General features: G+C 38.9%; 1 protein-coding gene across 5 annotated transcripts in view; it reads right to left on the bottom strand.

Annotated features, from left to right (window-relative positions):
• Positions 1-12,984, bottom strand: part of PMS1 (PMS1 homolog 1, mismatch repair system component) — a 65,896-nt gene that overhangs the window by 32,667 nt on the left and 20,245 nt on the right. For 3 of the 5 annotated variants that reach the window (XM_015566088.1, XM_006767064.2, XM_006767066.2), the window contains exon 6: positions 736-852. The exons of 1 other annotated variant lie outside the window; for it this stretch is intronic. In XM_015566088.1, the coding sequence (XP_015421574.1) occupies positions 736-852 (117 nt within the window). Of the gene's footprint in view, positions 1-735; positions 853-8,726; positions 8,958-12,984 lie in introns of those variants that run through there. One more of the 5 variants, XM_015566089.1, reaches the window with a different exon arrangement.

Here is a 12,984-nt window from a genome sequence, read left to right as displayed (position 1 = left end):
GTCAACGCCTGAGGGCTCCCAGTATGTGAGAGGGGGCAGGCTGGGCTGAGGGACACTCCCCCCCCCCCCACACACACCCAGTGCACGAATTTCATGCACCGGGCCCCTAGTGGTTATATAAGAAAATTGGTCATTAAACTTGGTAACATAAAAGTAGAGTTGACATGACTGAGAGGAAAGGGCAAGCAGAAATAAGAGTGGGGTGTTAATAACCACATCCAATATAATAGGAACTCAAGAAACACTGTCTGAGGGTGATAGATCAAGAAAAGGAAGTTGGAGCCCTAACTGGTTTTGCTCAGTGGATAGAGTGTCGGCCTGTGGACTGAAAGGTCCCAGGTTCGATTCCGGTCAAGGGCATGTACCTTGGTTGTGGGCACATCCCCAGTAGGAGGTGTGCAGGAGGCAGCTGATCAATGTTTCTGTCACATTGATGTTTCTAACTCTTTATCCCTCTCTCTTCCTTTCTGTAAAAAATTAATAAAATATATTATTTTTAAAAAGAAAAAAAAAGAAAAGGAAGTTGGAGTTTATATTTAGAACAAGAAAGGGAAAAAAAAGTAAGAGTTAAAAGTCTTTTTCTTTCATAGTGGAAAGTAAATAGATGACATCCTAAATTTAAAAATTAATGTAAGTACAATAGTTAAAGGCTCTTGCCCCCTCAAACCTGCAATTGGGAAATAATGTAACAGTTTCCTTGGCGATGAGACTTTTAAAGACCATTTCTGTGTGTACCTGAGCTTCCTCCGAGTGGTACTGAAAGGGCTCCATGTTGCCCATGACAGCAGTCCCCAGAACGGATAGGAGAGCCATCTTATGATCGGATGCTCTTGTTTTCTGCCAAACCACTGCCTGGGGAGAAAAGACACAGATAATTTTTAAGCGTTTAGATTGACTACATTCACTGCACCACTGATTTCTATATTTAGCCTCCGTTTATATCTTCAGGATCGTTTAGAAGAGATGCATGGAAAGAACAGATGCATGAAAAGGCTGACACAGCTCTGGTTCTGAATTTTAGTAGCTGGGTATGTTGCAGCATAAAAGTGATTTCACTTCCTTTAACCTCGGTTTCCTCCTCTTTACACGATAACTAAGAATATTTACCGCCCAGAGTTGCTGGGAAATGAAAATATATAATGGAGGTAGACACATAAAGCAGTGCCTGGCATAACACAGTTTCATTATGTATTAATTTTCTCCCTCTTCTAAACTTCAGAGTATATACTTCAGCATATATTTAAATTGTTCCTCTAAATAGGGTATTATTTGATTAAGGATAGACAACTATTCTATAAGGTTTCTGTAAATAGTTGAACTGGAATAATAATTTGGAATAATGCATACTTTTTAAAATTACCTTCATAATTACCTGTTATATACAGAGAAATTACAAAAAGCTACCTGAATCTCATAAACTCAAAAGCTGAATAATGAGCTAGCATTTTTTCACTGCAAATATGTAGCCGGGTGGCTTAAGAGAAACATGGACCACGATCAGGTGTGATATATTGCAATTTCTTCAGTTAACATATAGCCCAATTATAGTCAAATCTCTTGAGAAACCGTCAACACAAGTACATTCGTTCATTCAACAAATATTCACTTAGCCCCTCCTCCATCCCGAGGAAAATTTGTAAAGCATCACCTCAACATGCAAGGGGCAGGCAGAGGAAGGAGAGGAGGCTGCGAAGGTGTGGTCAGGGACAGGAAGAGCCGCAGGACAGGACGGCGCACAGAACAAAGAAGTTTCGAAGAAAGAAGACGTAGTCCTATGTGACTAGTGTCAAGAGATCAAGTTAAGAACAGAGATGTGGCGACCAGGAGGGACAGACTAAGGAATCTGGGATGGACTAGATGTGACACGGTGGCTGAGAGCCTGAGAAGGTGAAGCACAGAAGAACCAGGCATGTGACTGAGTCCCTGGTACCAAGAACACTGTCGGGGCCCAATAAACACCAATCTGTTGAAGGAGTGAGGAAATGGGTACATTTTTTCCTACAGAAAAGTAACTCTAGTGGAGTTGAAAACTAGCTCTTTGTTTTGAAAGATTAAGACTGCTGGTTGCCATACCACATGCACATTAGGAATCATGTCTTAGTAACTAAGTAGTAATTTTGCTTTAGGAAATCCAAAGCAACCTTTGATTTTCTTTCTTTTTTAAAAAAATGTAACAGTTTTGAGATATAACTCACACCATTACTTTTCATTCATTTTATGTATACAATTCAATGTTGTTGTTTTTTTTTAAATATATTTTATTGATTTATTACAGAGAGGAAGGGAGAGAGATAGAGAGTTAGAAACATCGATGAGAGAGAAACATCGATCAGCTGCCTCCTGCACATCTCCTACTGGGGATGTGCCCGCAACCCAGGTACATGCCCTTGACCGGAATCGAACCTGGGACCTTTCAGTCCGCAGGCCGACGCTCTATCCACTGAGCCAAACCGGTATCGGCTTTTTTTTTTTTTTTTTCAATTCAATGGTTTTTAGTACATTTACAGAGCTGTGCAATTATCAACATAATCTAATTTTAGAACAATTTTATCACTTCAAAAAGAAACCCTGTACCCATTATCAGTCACCCCCATTTCTTCCTACTAAGTAATCACTAAATTACCTTCTATCTCTATAAATTTGCATACTTTGGGTATTTCATATAAATGCAATCATACAATACACAGCATTTGTGAGTGGCCTCTTTCACTTAGCACAATGTTTTCCAGGTTTACCCATGTTGTTTACCCATCAGTACTTCATTCCTTTCAATGGCTCCATATGGCTCCACTGCATGGACATACATTAGAATGACCTTTCATCAGATGACAGCATTTGTGGTGTTTCCACTTTTTAGCTATTATGAATGATGCTGCTAGGAGAACTCACGTACAAGTTTCTGTGTGCCATGCTTTCATTTCCCCTGGGTACATCCCAAGGAGTGGAACTGCTAGGTAAGGCAGTAACTTTATTTTTGGAGGAACTGCCAGACTGAAATCTGCACTGCCTGTGTGTTTGTAAATAGACAAAGAAGTGCTGCTTCTGCTATCAAGGCTGTTATTTTAAGCTAGTCAGGAGCTTGTGATTTAAGGGACAATATTCAAAATAACAGCAAGTAGGTCAAGTTCTGAATAATCTGCAACTGTATTGGAGTGAAATGACACCCTGCCCCTGCTCCATACTTTGCATATCACAAGTTACTTTTAACAAAAAATTGTCAATAAAAACTTATTCACAAAATAATTTCTCTTCAAAGCTATGCTAGCTGATACTGACATACACATATAGAAAATATGTTAAAAATAAAGTAGTGAAAGTATTTCAAGAAAACTTATGGTTCAAAATTCCTGCTTTAAAGCCTGTGATACCTGTAATGTAAACATCAAATTATTTAGTTTGTATTAGAGTGATGCCTCAGGTGAGGCCTAAGATAGAAATCTTTGTTGATTAATATATAAAGATGCTATTTCACTGCCTGATCTGCTGAGTAGCTATATAGAATTATAAAAAGGTTACTTGAGGAAATGGGTTCTAAAAAAGCTATGAAACATGAAAATCATTAAATGTGGAAAAAAAATGTTTAAGTAAACACTGCTAGTAGTTCTGGAGTATTATTTCACAGCAGGCAACTATTGCACCAAGGGGACTAATTTAGAAGCATTTTCTAAACTAGCCTTAGAGTTGGGCTAACAATAAATGATAAAGAGGTCTCCCCATCAAATTCAATCTTCACTATTAGGCAAAATCCATTATTAAAGAAATAAACAAAAAATGATAATTAAAAATGAAGGATCTAGAAGAAACTAAATTTTTAAATACATTTTCTATAGTAAATAGTTTTTAGTTTGCTTTCCTTACCATTTAATTAATCCTATATTATTTTCTAAAACAGATATTCTTCTCACTTCCTGAAGTTTTCATATATTTTGCCCTTAGGCTGAAAGCTTAACCTGTGCTAAAAATAAACACACATGCCCCCATATGTTTCCTATTTAGGTCACACAAAGTTGGAGCATCTAGATGTGCCAACTAAGAATCTGACTCTAGTCAGTATGATGACAGTGCAAAAAACACCTCAATCAAAAATATATTATTACATGCACACCATGTAGTTGATTGAAGATATATAAATATATCTTGCCACTGTTCCTACTTAATTACATGTACTATTTAAAGGAAATAAAATTAGATGAGAATACTCAATATTTAATTAGTATACCTCAAATGTGAAAGCAATTTGTGATAATGGGGAAAAGGATGCTGCACATAGATGATGCACACTCCTATATAATAAAGAGGTAATATGCAAATCAACCCTCATACCCTCACAAGATGGCTGCCTCTATCGAGGCCAGCAGGCAGGTGAGCGATTAGGAGCCAGAGCCCAGGATTGTGAGAGGAATGTCTGACTGCTGGTTTAGGCCCAATCCTAGGGACATCCCCCAAGGGGTCCTGGATTGGAGAGGGTGCAGGCTGGGCTGAGGGGACCCCACACACACACGAATTTCGTGCACTGGGCCTCTAGTTAACTAATAAAGGCAATGCCAATAAGACTGTCTGAGCAAAGGAGACTCCTTCATTAATATGAAATAAAAAGTATACATATTGGCCTAATTATATGCTAATTATATGCGCAGATGGTCTAAGATGTTTTAATTACTTCCAAGGTCTTATACTAGTAAGTTGATATAACTGATCAGTATATCTGCTCCTGCATATGTATTTGTACTGACTCTGGTTCAGAAAAGGGCAGGGGCACAAAATATTATAGGGAAGATCAGCTTCTTCCACCCTGGCAATCTGACAACGATTTTAGCTACAGAAGCTTATCACTAAGACAGTGTTAAACGTTTTGATTCAGTATAAAATTATGATTATCCCATCACAACATCAATTCTAGTGTCAAGGAATATCACACTCTATTAACATAATAAGTTATGATTTGATTCTTCTAAGTAGCCTGAGACGTTTTAAAAAGAATTCTATCTTGATAAAACATATTCAGCATGACTCTGAACTTAAAATCTCTTATTCATACTTTTATTCTGCTTAAATGTTTTTTATTTTATATTCAGTTTTTTAATAGAGTATGCATAATTACTTCCCCTGAAAGTTACAAAGAAATGGGTAACTTTACCTTTTTTCTTTTCTTTTCGGGGGATGGGGGGGGGGGTGTTGCTTATAAGAGCCAGGCAGACGAGAGATAAAGATGAGAGTAATTTTTTGACTTTACTTTTTCATATTTTTTGGCTTTTGCACCATGTAAAGATATGACTCATTTTAAAAAAGCAAATAAAAATTTAAAAACATAGTCAATCTTTGCATAACTTTCAAAGGGAGATGGTAGATACTCATTGTTTGTGATCTTTAAAACAAGAAAGAGTATTTCCAATTGCTCATCAATGTTTGTCACATCTACATGAGAGATGTTCTTCTTGTCTAGACCCTCTTCCCTGTGCTCTGCGCAACTCCCCAGCACACTGACCCAGCCTCCTCAATCACACTACTAAACGCCATCTGACCCATCCTCCAACTGCCATGAGAATTACCTCATTTTGTTAGAAACTCCTTCTTGTATTCCCTTTTAGCCATTTGCAAGAAATCTAAATTCCCATGTAAGGCAGACAAGGGCCTTAGAATGTGGGCCCAGGCAACTTTCCCAGCCTTCCCTCCCACTTCCCCACCCCATTTTGAGCTTTCTCAGACCTCTGATGACTCCTCGACTTTACATGTCCTTTGAATGCCTTTGTCTCGTCTTTCTCAAGAGCCCATTCGAAGGCTTTTCTGAACCTGACCAGAGTCTAGTAACTGCCTCTGGATTACCGTACTTCTTACTATTGTTTACAGGAGGTCTTCAGATCAGCCTTTCGAAACAACTCTTTAAACCCGGAACCCCGAGGCAATCATCACTCCCTCCCGCATTTAATTTTATGGAAAAGGTTATTTGCGAATCAAGCTGCTATTGCTTTACAACAATATTTGATTTCAGCTTTTCCTCTTTTTTCTCACTGAATAGGGAACCTTATCTATTACATTTTGATTTTCATAAGACTTTGCTTCTCCAAACTTGCCTTTACTTCTCATTCTAAATGAAGCTACCCCAACCATCTCCTTTGCAATGCAACTCCATCCTCCACATGGTTCTCTAGTTGTTGTCTTTTCAGATAAAGACCAATAATGGATAGAAAATCCAGATCAATGAGTAATCAGAGGACTTGAATAACACTACAGACCTAATAGACAAACACCAATCACTCTTCCCCACAGCAGCAAAATACACACTCATTCCAAGCTCCTCTTTCCCCAGGATAAATCATAGTATGTCACAAAACAAATTTAAGTTTAAAACATACCAATAATTTTTTCTGGCCACAATAGAATAAAACAAAAAATCAATAGCAGAAGAAAACTGGAAAATTCACAATATGTGGAAATTAAATAACACATTCTTTAAGATAAATAAAAATGAAAACATACCAAAACTCTTGAGATGCAGCAAAAACAGTACAAACAGTGAAGTTCACTGTCTACCTTAAAAAAAGATGTTAAATAAACAACCTAACTATTCACCTTAAGGAACTAGAAAAAGAACATCAACATAAGCCCAAAGCTACCAAAAGAAAGAAAATGACAATGATTATTACAGAGTAGAAATAAATACAATAGAAAAAGACAGGAAAAAAATCCACAAAACTAAGAGTTGGTTTATTGAAAAGAAACAAAATTGACAAACCCTTAAACTAAAAAAAGACTCAAATAAAATTAGAAATGAAAGAGACATTACAGCTAATGCCATACATATAAAAAGAATCACGAGCCTATATGAATACTTATATACCAACAAACTGGATAACCTAGAAGCAAAGGCTCAATTTCTAGAAACACATAACCTAACTAGTATCACTGCTTATAGCCTACTATAATTCTTTCCTGTAACCACTGCCAAACTAATGGCCAGAGGGTAACACATTGATCCAGCGGTTCTCAACGTGTGTGTCACGACCCCTTTTGGGGTCGAACGACCCTTTCACAGGGGTCGCCTAAGACCATCCTGCATATCAGATATTCACATTACGATTCATAACAGTAGCAAAATTACAGTTATGAAGTAGCAACAAAAATAATTTTATGGTTGGGGGTCACAACACGAGGAACGGTACTTAAAGGGCTAGAAGGTTGAGAACCACTGGATTAAGTCACTTCCTTACTCCCAATTTTCCATTAAAAAAAGATAGCCAAGCATTCAGAACCCTTTATAACCTAGCCTCAAATTATCATTCAAGGTTTATCTTCCTCTATATAAAACTAGAGGCCCACTGCACGAATTTGTACATGGGCGGGGTCCCAGCCTGGTCAGCAATCAGGACTGATTGGGGCCTGCTGGCCAGGGGGTGGGACATGGGAGGTTGGCTGTGGGAGTGCACTGACCACCAGGGGACAGCTCCTGCATTGAGCGTCTGCCCCCTGGTGGTCAGTGCGCGTCATAGCGACTGGTTGTTCAGCTGACCGGTAGTAACAGTTGCTTAGGCTTTTATATAGATATAAGATACCTACTCACCTAAATTGATTTATTCACTGCTCAGCATTGTTAATGTTCACACTATTTCTCTACTTAGAAGGATCTTGATAAATTTATCTGTATTACCAAATTCGACTGTAGTAGAGTCCCCCTATGGTGCACCCACCTTGGGGGAGGAGGTCCAAGGTGAGATCATTTTTACATGTTGCCTCTACTGTACTGAGTCAATAACACCTGTCATGTGGCCCAAGTCAGCCTCCCTCTTCTGTAACTTTCTAGGAGTCCCCCAACGGGGCGAATGAGCTAGCAGAACTGCAGCACCTGGAGACGTGTTGGAAATGTAGACGCGCAAGCCCTCCCTGACCTACTGAAGCAGAATCTGCATTTTTAACAAGATTCTCAGGCAATCTGCATCCATGATAAAGTTCTTTAAAGCACTGGTAGGAGACCAGGAGGGAAAATGGACTACAGAAACACAGGGTGAATACTTGGAAGCACTAAGATTTGTGATCATGATCTAAAGTGGTACTGGTCAGGAGATGTGTTCCAGCTACATCCAACTGTACAGGCTTAGGCACCAAGAAGAGAAAGAGATGGATTTAACCAGGATTTGATTAGTCAAACAAGTATAGTTTAGTGAGAGAGGAGCAAGAATATCGAAGGAGCTTCCAAGGAATGCTCATTATGGACAATGTACTGTAGCAGGGAAAGGAGAGAACTGAGGGTAACAGGGACAAGAAAGAGTTAAAAGGCAGCAGAGTCAAGGATCAGAGGCCCAATAGAATCTAAGGACTGGCAGGGAGTTAGCTGGAGAGACAGAGGTGGCAGGCAGAGGTAAACTACTTAACGCTGAAATTAACGCAGGTGTCGTTTTGGACAATGACTAGGCCTACAGTGTAGCCGCAGGAATTAGTGGCTGAGGCAGGGTGGAGAACAAAAATTACTGGAGAAGAGGAGTAAAAGACCTGAGACTCTAGAAAAGACTATCTATGGGGCTATTGAATTCACTATAGTGATAATAATTTAGGAGTCTAAAGAGCAAGATTCAAAGCTGAATGATATTTTATTCATTCAGTCATCATTTAGATATTTAGTCATCATTTGAAAAGGCTGCCAGAGATACAAGGTTCTCAGAAAAGCCAGATTTCAATTAGAGCAACGTGAGCGAAGAAAAGGCTAAGGACACGGGAGATTTGACTTGACTTACCATGAAATGGCGCGCTACAGACGGCCAGGTGTGAGAGGCAGAGTTAGGAAAAGCAATGATTTGTATGAGCAAGAGTCCAGGGTGATAAGGGATGATTGGAGAGACCCAGGCTTCTTGTGTTAACTGACATCAACAGGAATAAAAACATGATGATATTAGGGCTGATAGTCCCAAAGCAGGTAACAGTTGCAAAATTCTGACTTTTGAGGTCTTGCCATGATTGAGTTCTGGGAATCCCAGCTGACAACTGCAGATGGAGGCAGAGAAGAGAGAGGAGTGGTCTTATGCTGAGAGCGGAGGCCCTCAGAACACGTCCACCAGGAAGTCTTCCCTGACTGTTCTAGCCCAAAGCAAAGGTTCCGTCCTCTCAATGTCTATAGTATTGATCGATATCATTCAACAACCACTCAACAAGTTTTCATTATTTCCATCTATTAAATGTTCAGACACTTTTGCAGTATTTTCTGACTTACACTGTAGGCTATTCCCAAGTGCAGGCCATCACATAACTGCTCCAGAGCACCTACTCAAAGCTCTGAATCTAGAAGCTGTGAAGAAGCCAAAGGAGAATGAATGATGCATTAAATTATCAGGGGGCAGGGGGCGCTGGGTGAAGTTCGGCAAAGGGGATCAGGAATGGGGACATCTGTAATAGTGTCAACAATAAAGTTATAAAAACAAATTAAAATCGCTCAGTTTCTCAAAAAAATAAATAAAATATATCTAAAGAGACATCTGCCTTCATTAACTAAAAAAGAAACAAAAACAAAACCCATCCAAACTTTCAACATTGGAACTGAAGGAATAATTTCTTCAAAAGGAAGCATTAAGGCACAGCCCTCACCTGAAATTTCTCTTTAACTACTCTGCCTCCAAGCCTGGCGGGATGGGGAGAAGGGTGTGCCCCTGTAGCCACGATCCAGTGGTGGCAGAGGACTTTTCCTGATTCTTCCTAGCAGAGCTGACACAAAACCAGGACATTAAAACATGTTGGAGTAAAAGACGAAAAGATGCAAAGAAGGATAAAATGGTAAAAATGCAAAAAAATCTTTGAATGTAAGGGACAGATTATAAATGACCACTTACTTAATTTTAATTTATAATCCAATAAACTAGCTCCTTTCTCATTCTTGGTCACCCCCCCCCCCCAAATCTTTGAGCACCACGCCAGAAGAGTAGCCTCCTAGGAAACCCAAAATCTTTGTCCAGTGGGAGCCACCAACTCTCCATGGCCAGTTTCCTGGGTTTCTGTTCCTGACTAAGGCCCTGCCTCCTCCCAGGTTGACGGACACTAGAGAGTCAACTCTTCAAAGCTACCACCATTCTTCCAAACCTCAAAAATACATAAACTGATCCAAATAAACTTTAGCACTCATCACATGGAGGTGGGGGATTTGGGAAGTCATTCCTTCAATTACTTCTCCTTTGTACCAGTTAAAACCTTTTTATATCAATGATATCCAATTTAGCTTTTGCAATATCAGTGGGCTTCTAATTATGAAGACAAAAACTGAATTCCAAACAATTTTAAAAACTACAAACAATATTTTGGGCAAAAGAAATATTCACAGAAAAACAACAAGCATGAAGTATGAAAGTATTTCTTATCTGTACTCATACATTTAACATTATGTTCTGAACTAGTGATTATAGACTTACTCATGTACATATGAAACAGCTAAGAATAGTAAATTGGTTTCAAATATTATCACACTGAGAAAAACTTCTAATTATGGAAAATTACTTTATAAATGAAAATATATGCTGCGGGAATTTACAGGAACTCAGTTATTACAATTAAAGCTGAAAATTGTAGTGCTCGTCCTAAGGAATGGCTCTAGCATTTCTCCAAGTAATAAACTCACTGAGTCCACTTGTAAATTATTTGAATAAACTCACTGAATCCACTTGTGAATTATTTCCCGTTAGCTGTCTTATTATTCAATACGCTTTCAAGGAACATGATGATGAAAGAAGAAAAACACTTCTTTCTAACATAACCATACTGGCAAGAACATTGACATTATCAGTATTCAAAGAATGTCTTGGCAGGTTAAACCTTCATAAAAAGAAGAAACACTATCTAATCCAAGATGTCAAAATAGCAATAGTACTTCTCATATTATGTGTAATGTGATTGTTTGCTTCTACAGCAAAATTTTTTTTCAAAAAAGAAAAAGATGCCGACATGGTAATGTTTAAATTTTAAGCAAAGGCACAAACATTCTTCAGAAAAGCAGATGAAATAGGGTAAGAGTCAGCATGTTGAACAGAAAAAGACCAAGATCAGAACCGCACTCAATGTGCAAACAGATTTGAGAAAATGTGGCAATGCTGTTTTGGGAAGTTTAACAATATAGTTTAAAATTCGAGGCACAACGGCACTATTAACAAACAGAAAGTAGAAAAACAATTTGTACTAAGAGAAAAAGGCTTGAAGAGAGACTGCTTGTTGTGGCTTAGTCCGTGGTTTCCTTGTGTAATGGAGCTAATGCCTAGGTTCACGGGAAGACTTGGTAGTCGGACATCCCGTCACTGCATGACACGCTCAGCACACTCTCCAGGACCTGACATCACTGAAGGCCATCGAGGGGCTCGTGTCTGCTCAATGTAAGTTCAGACACGGTGCCCTCCAACATCAGTAAGATGCAGTATATTATAAAGTTCTACTTTTCATTCTTAAAATACCTATACAGATGATCTTATAGTAGCTGAGAAAATATAAACTTATCCAAAGTTTATATATATAAATACTCATTTTATATATAAAATGACTTTAAATACTCATTTCCATTACATGAGGCAATAATCTTTTTATTCTTTGATTGTTTTCTCTTACTTAACTTTCTTCTTTAGTTGTACTCACTTCTATATATAGTCCCTACCTTAATATTTTACCTTTTCCATCACTTTTCTCTTCCTGATCACTATTTCTTCTGTCTTTGATCTTTTCTTAATTGGCTGCATTCAACTTTTAATTAGTCAACATCCTTTGGATCGAGAGGTCCTCGTGTTATTTCTATTAGCAGGAGGAGCCTCCACCCACCAACGTCCTGAGAAATCACAGCACGGTAGAGCTGGAAGAGATCTCACAGTATCATTTGGCTGAGCTCTATGCCAGCAGCAACAGGTGGCTGACTATTCTTAATGCTTTTCTTTCTTTTTTATTTTTTTAATGACCAAAGACTTGTATCATAAATATTCTACCATAGCTTGGTTTAATACAAAACCTTAACAAGTGAAAACATGTGGAGTAGAAAGAAAACTGGGTGAAAACAGTTCTGACCTAAGCACTATTACTTACTAGAAAATGAAATTTTTCCTTTGATCGCTTTGGGGAAAAAAAAAATCCTTTCATCACTCTGAGCTTCAAGTTCCCTGTGCAAATAGAAATAATGCTGTCTGACTCACAAAGTTTTGTAAGTGCTCTGAAACCTGGAAGAGAACTATATAAATACTAGAGGCCCGATGCACGAAATTTGTGCAAGAATAGGCCTTTGCAGCCGCTGCGGCTGCCTAGATCCCTCCCTGGCTGCCTAGATCCCTCACAGCCCCAGTGGCTGCCTGGATCCCTCCCTCACAGCCCTGGTGGCTGCCTGGATCCCTCGCAGCGGAGCAGCTTCCTCAATCCTGAGGCTGCTTTGTCTGGAAGGTCATCCAGAAGGACGTCCGATCTAATTGGCATATTACGCTTTTATTATTATAGATAAAGTACTATCACAATGGGAAGCAACAGAGGGTAAAGACCTGCACTCTGTAGGCATGTTCGTTTCAAATCCCACCAGTTTAGCAGCCATGCAACACGGAGTGAAATACTGGACCTCCCTGAGTTCATCTCCGAGGACAATTGCAAAACTGGTATGTCTACCTCACGTGATTGTTTATGGGAGTTTAACGTACCTACACAGGTCCTGGCATGATGTGGGTTCTCAATAAATGTTAATTCCTTACTCCCCAACAGGATTCCACACTTCTGCTGTGTGGTTCTACTCTCCTTCCATGAACTATTTCAAAGTACATATGTGAAACTTTATGAAAAACAAAGTAATCAGAAATTATGTAAGCCTTTCTTTCCCCTAAGATTCATACAGCAACAAGAGTTCCTCATCAGCCCTGAAAAACGGGAGAAAATAAGGTAGAGTTTCCTTTAAAAAATAAACTCTCCCAAAGAAGGAAGGGATTAGAATAGATGATGGCCAAAACCAGTTTGGCTCAGTGGATAGAGCGTCAGCCTGCGGACTGAAAGGTCCCAGGTTCA

The sequence above is a fragment of the Myotis davidii genome, unplaced genomic scaffold, assembly GCF_000327345.1.
Source record: "Myotis davidii unplaced genomic scaffold, ASM32734v1 scaffold221, whole genome shotgun sequence".
In the NCBI taxonomy this organism is placed as follows: domain Eukaryota; kingdom Metazoa; phylum Chordata; class Mammalia; order Chiroptera; family Vespertilionidae; genus Myotis; species Myotis davidii.
This window is presented reverse-complemented; position numbering and strand designations above follow the sequence as displayed.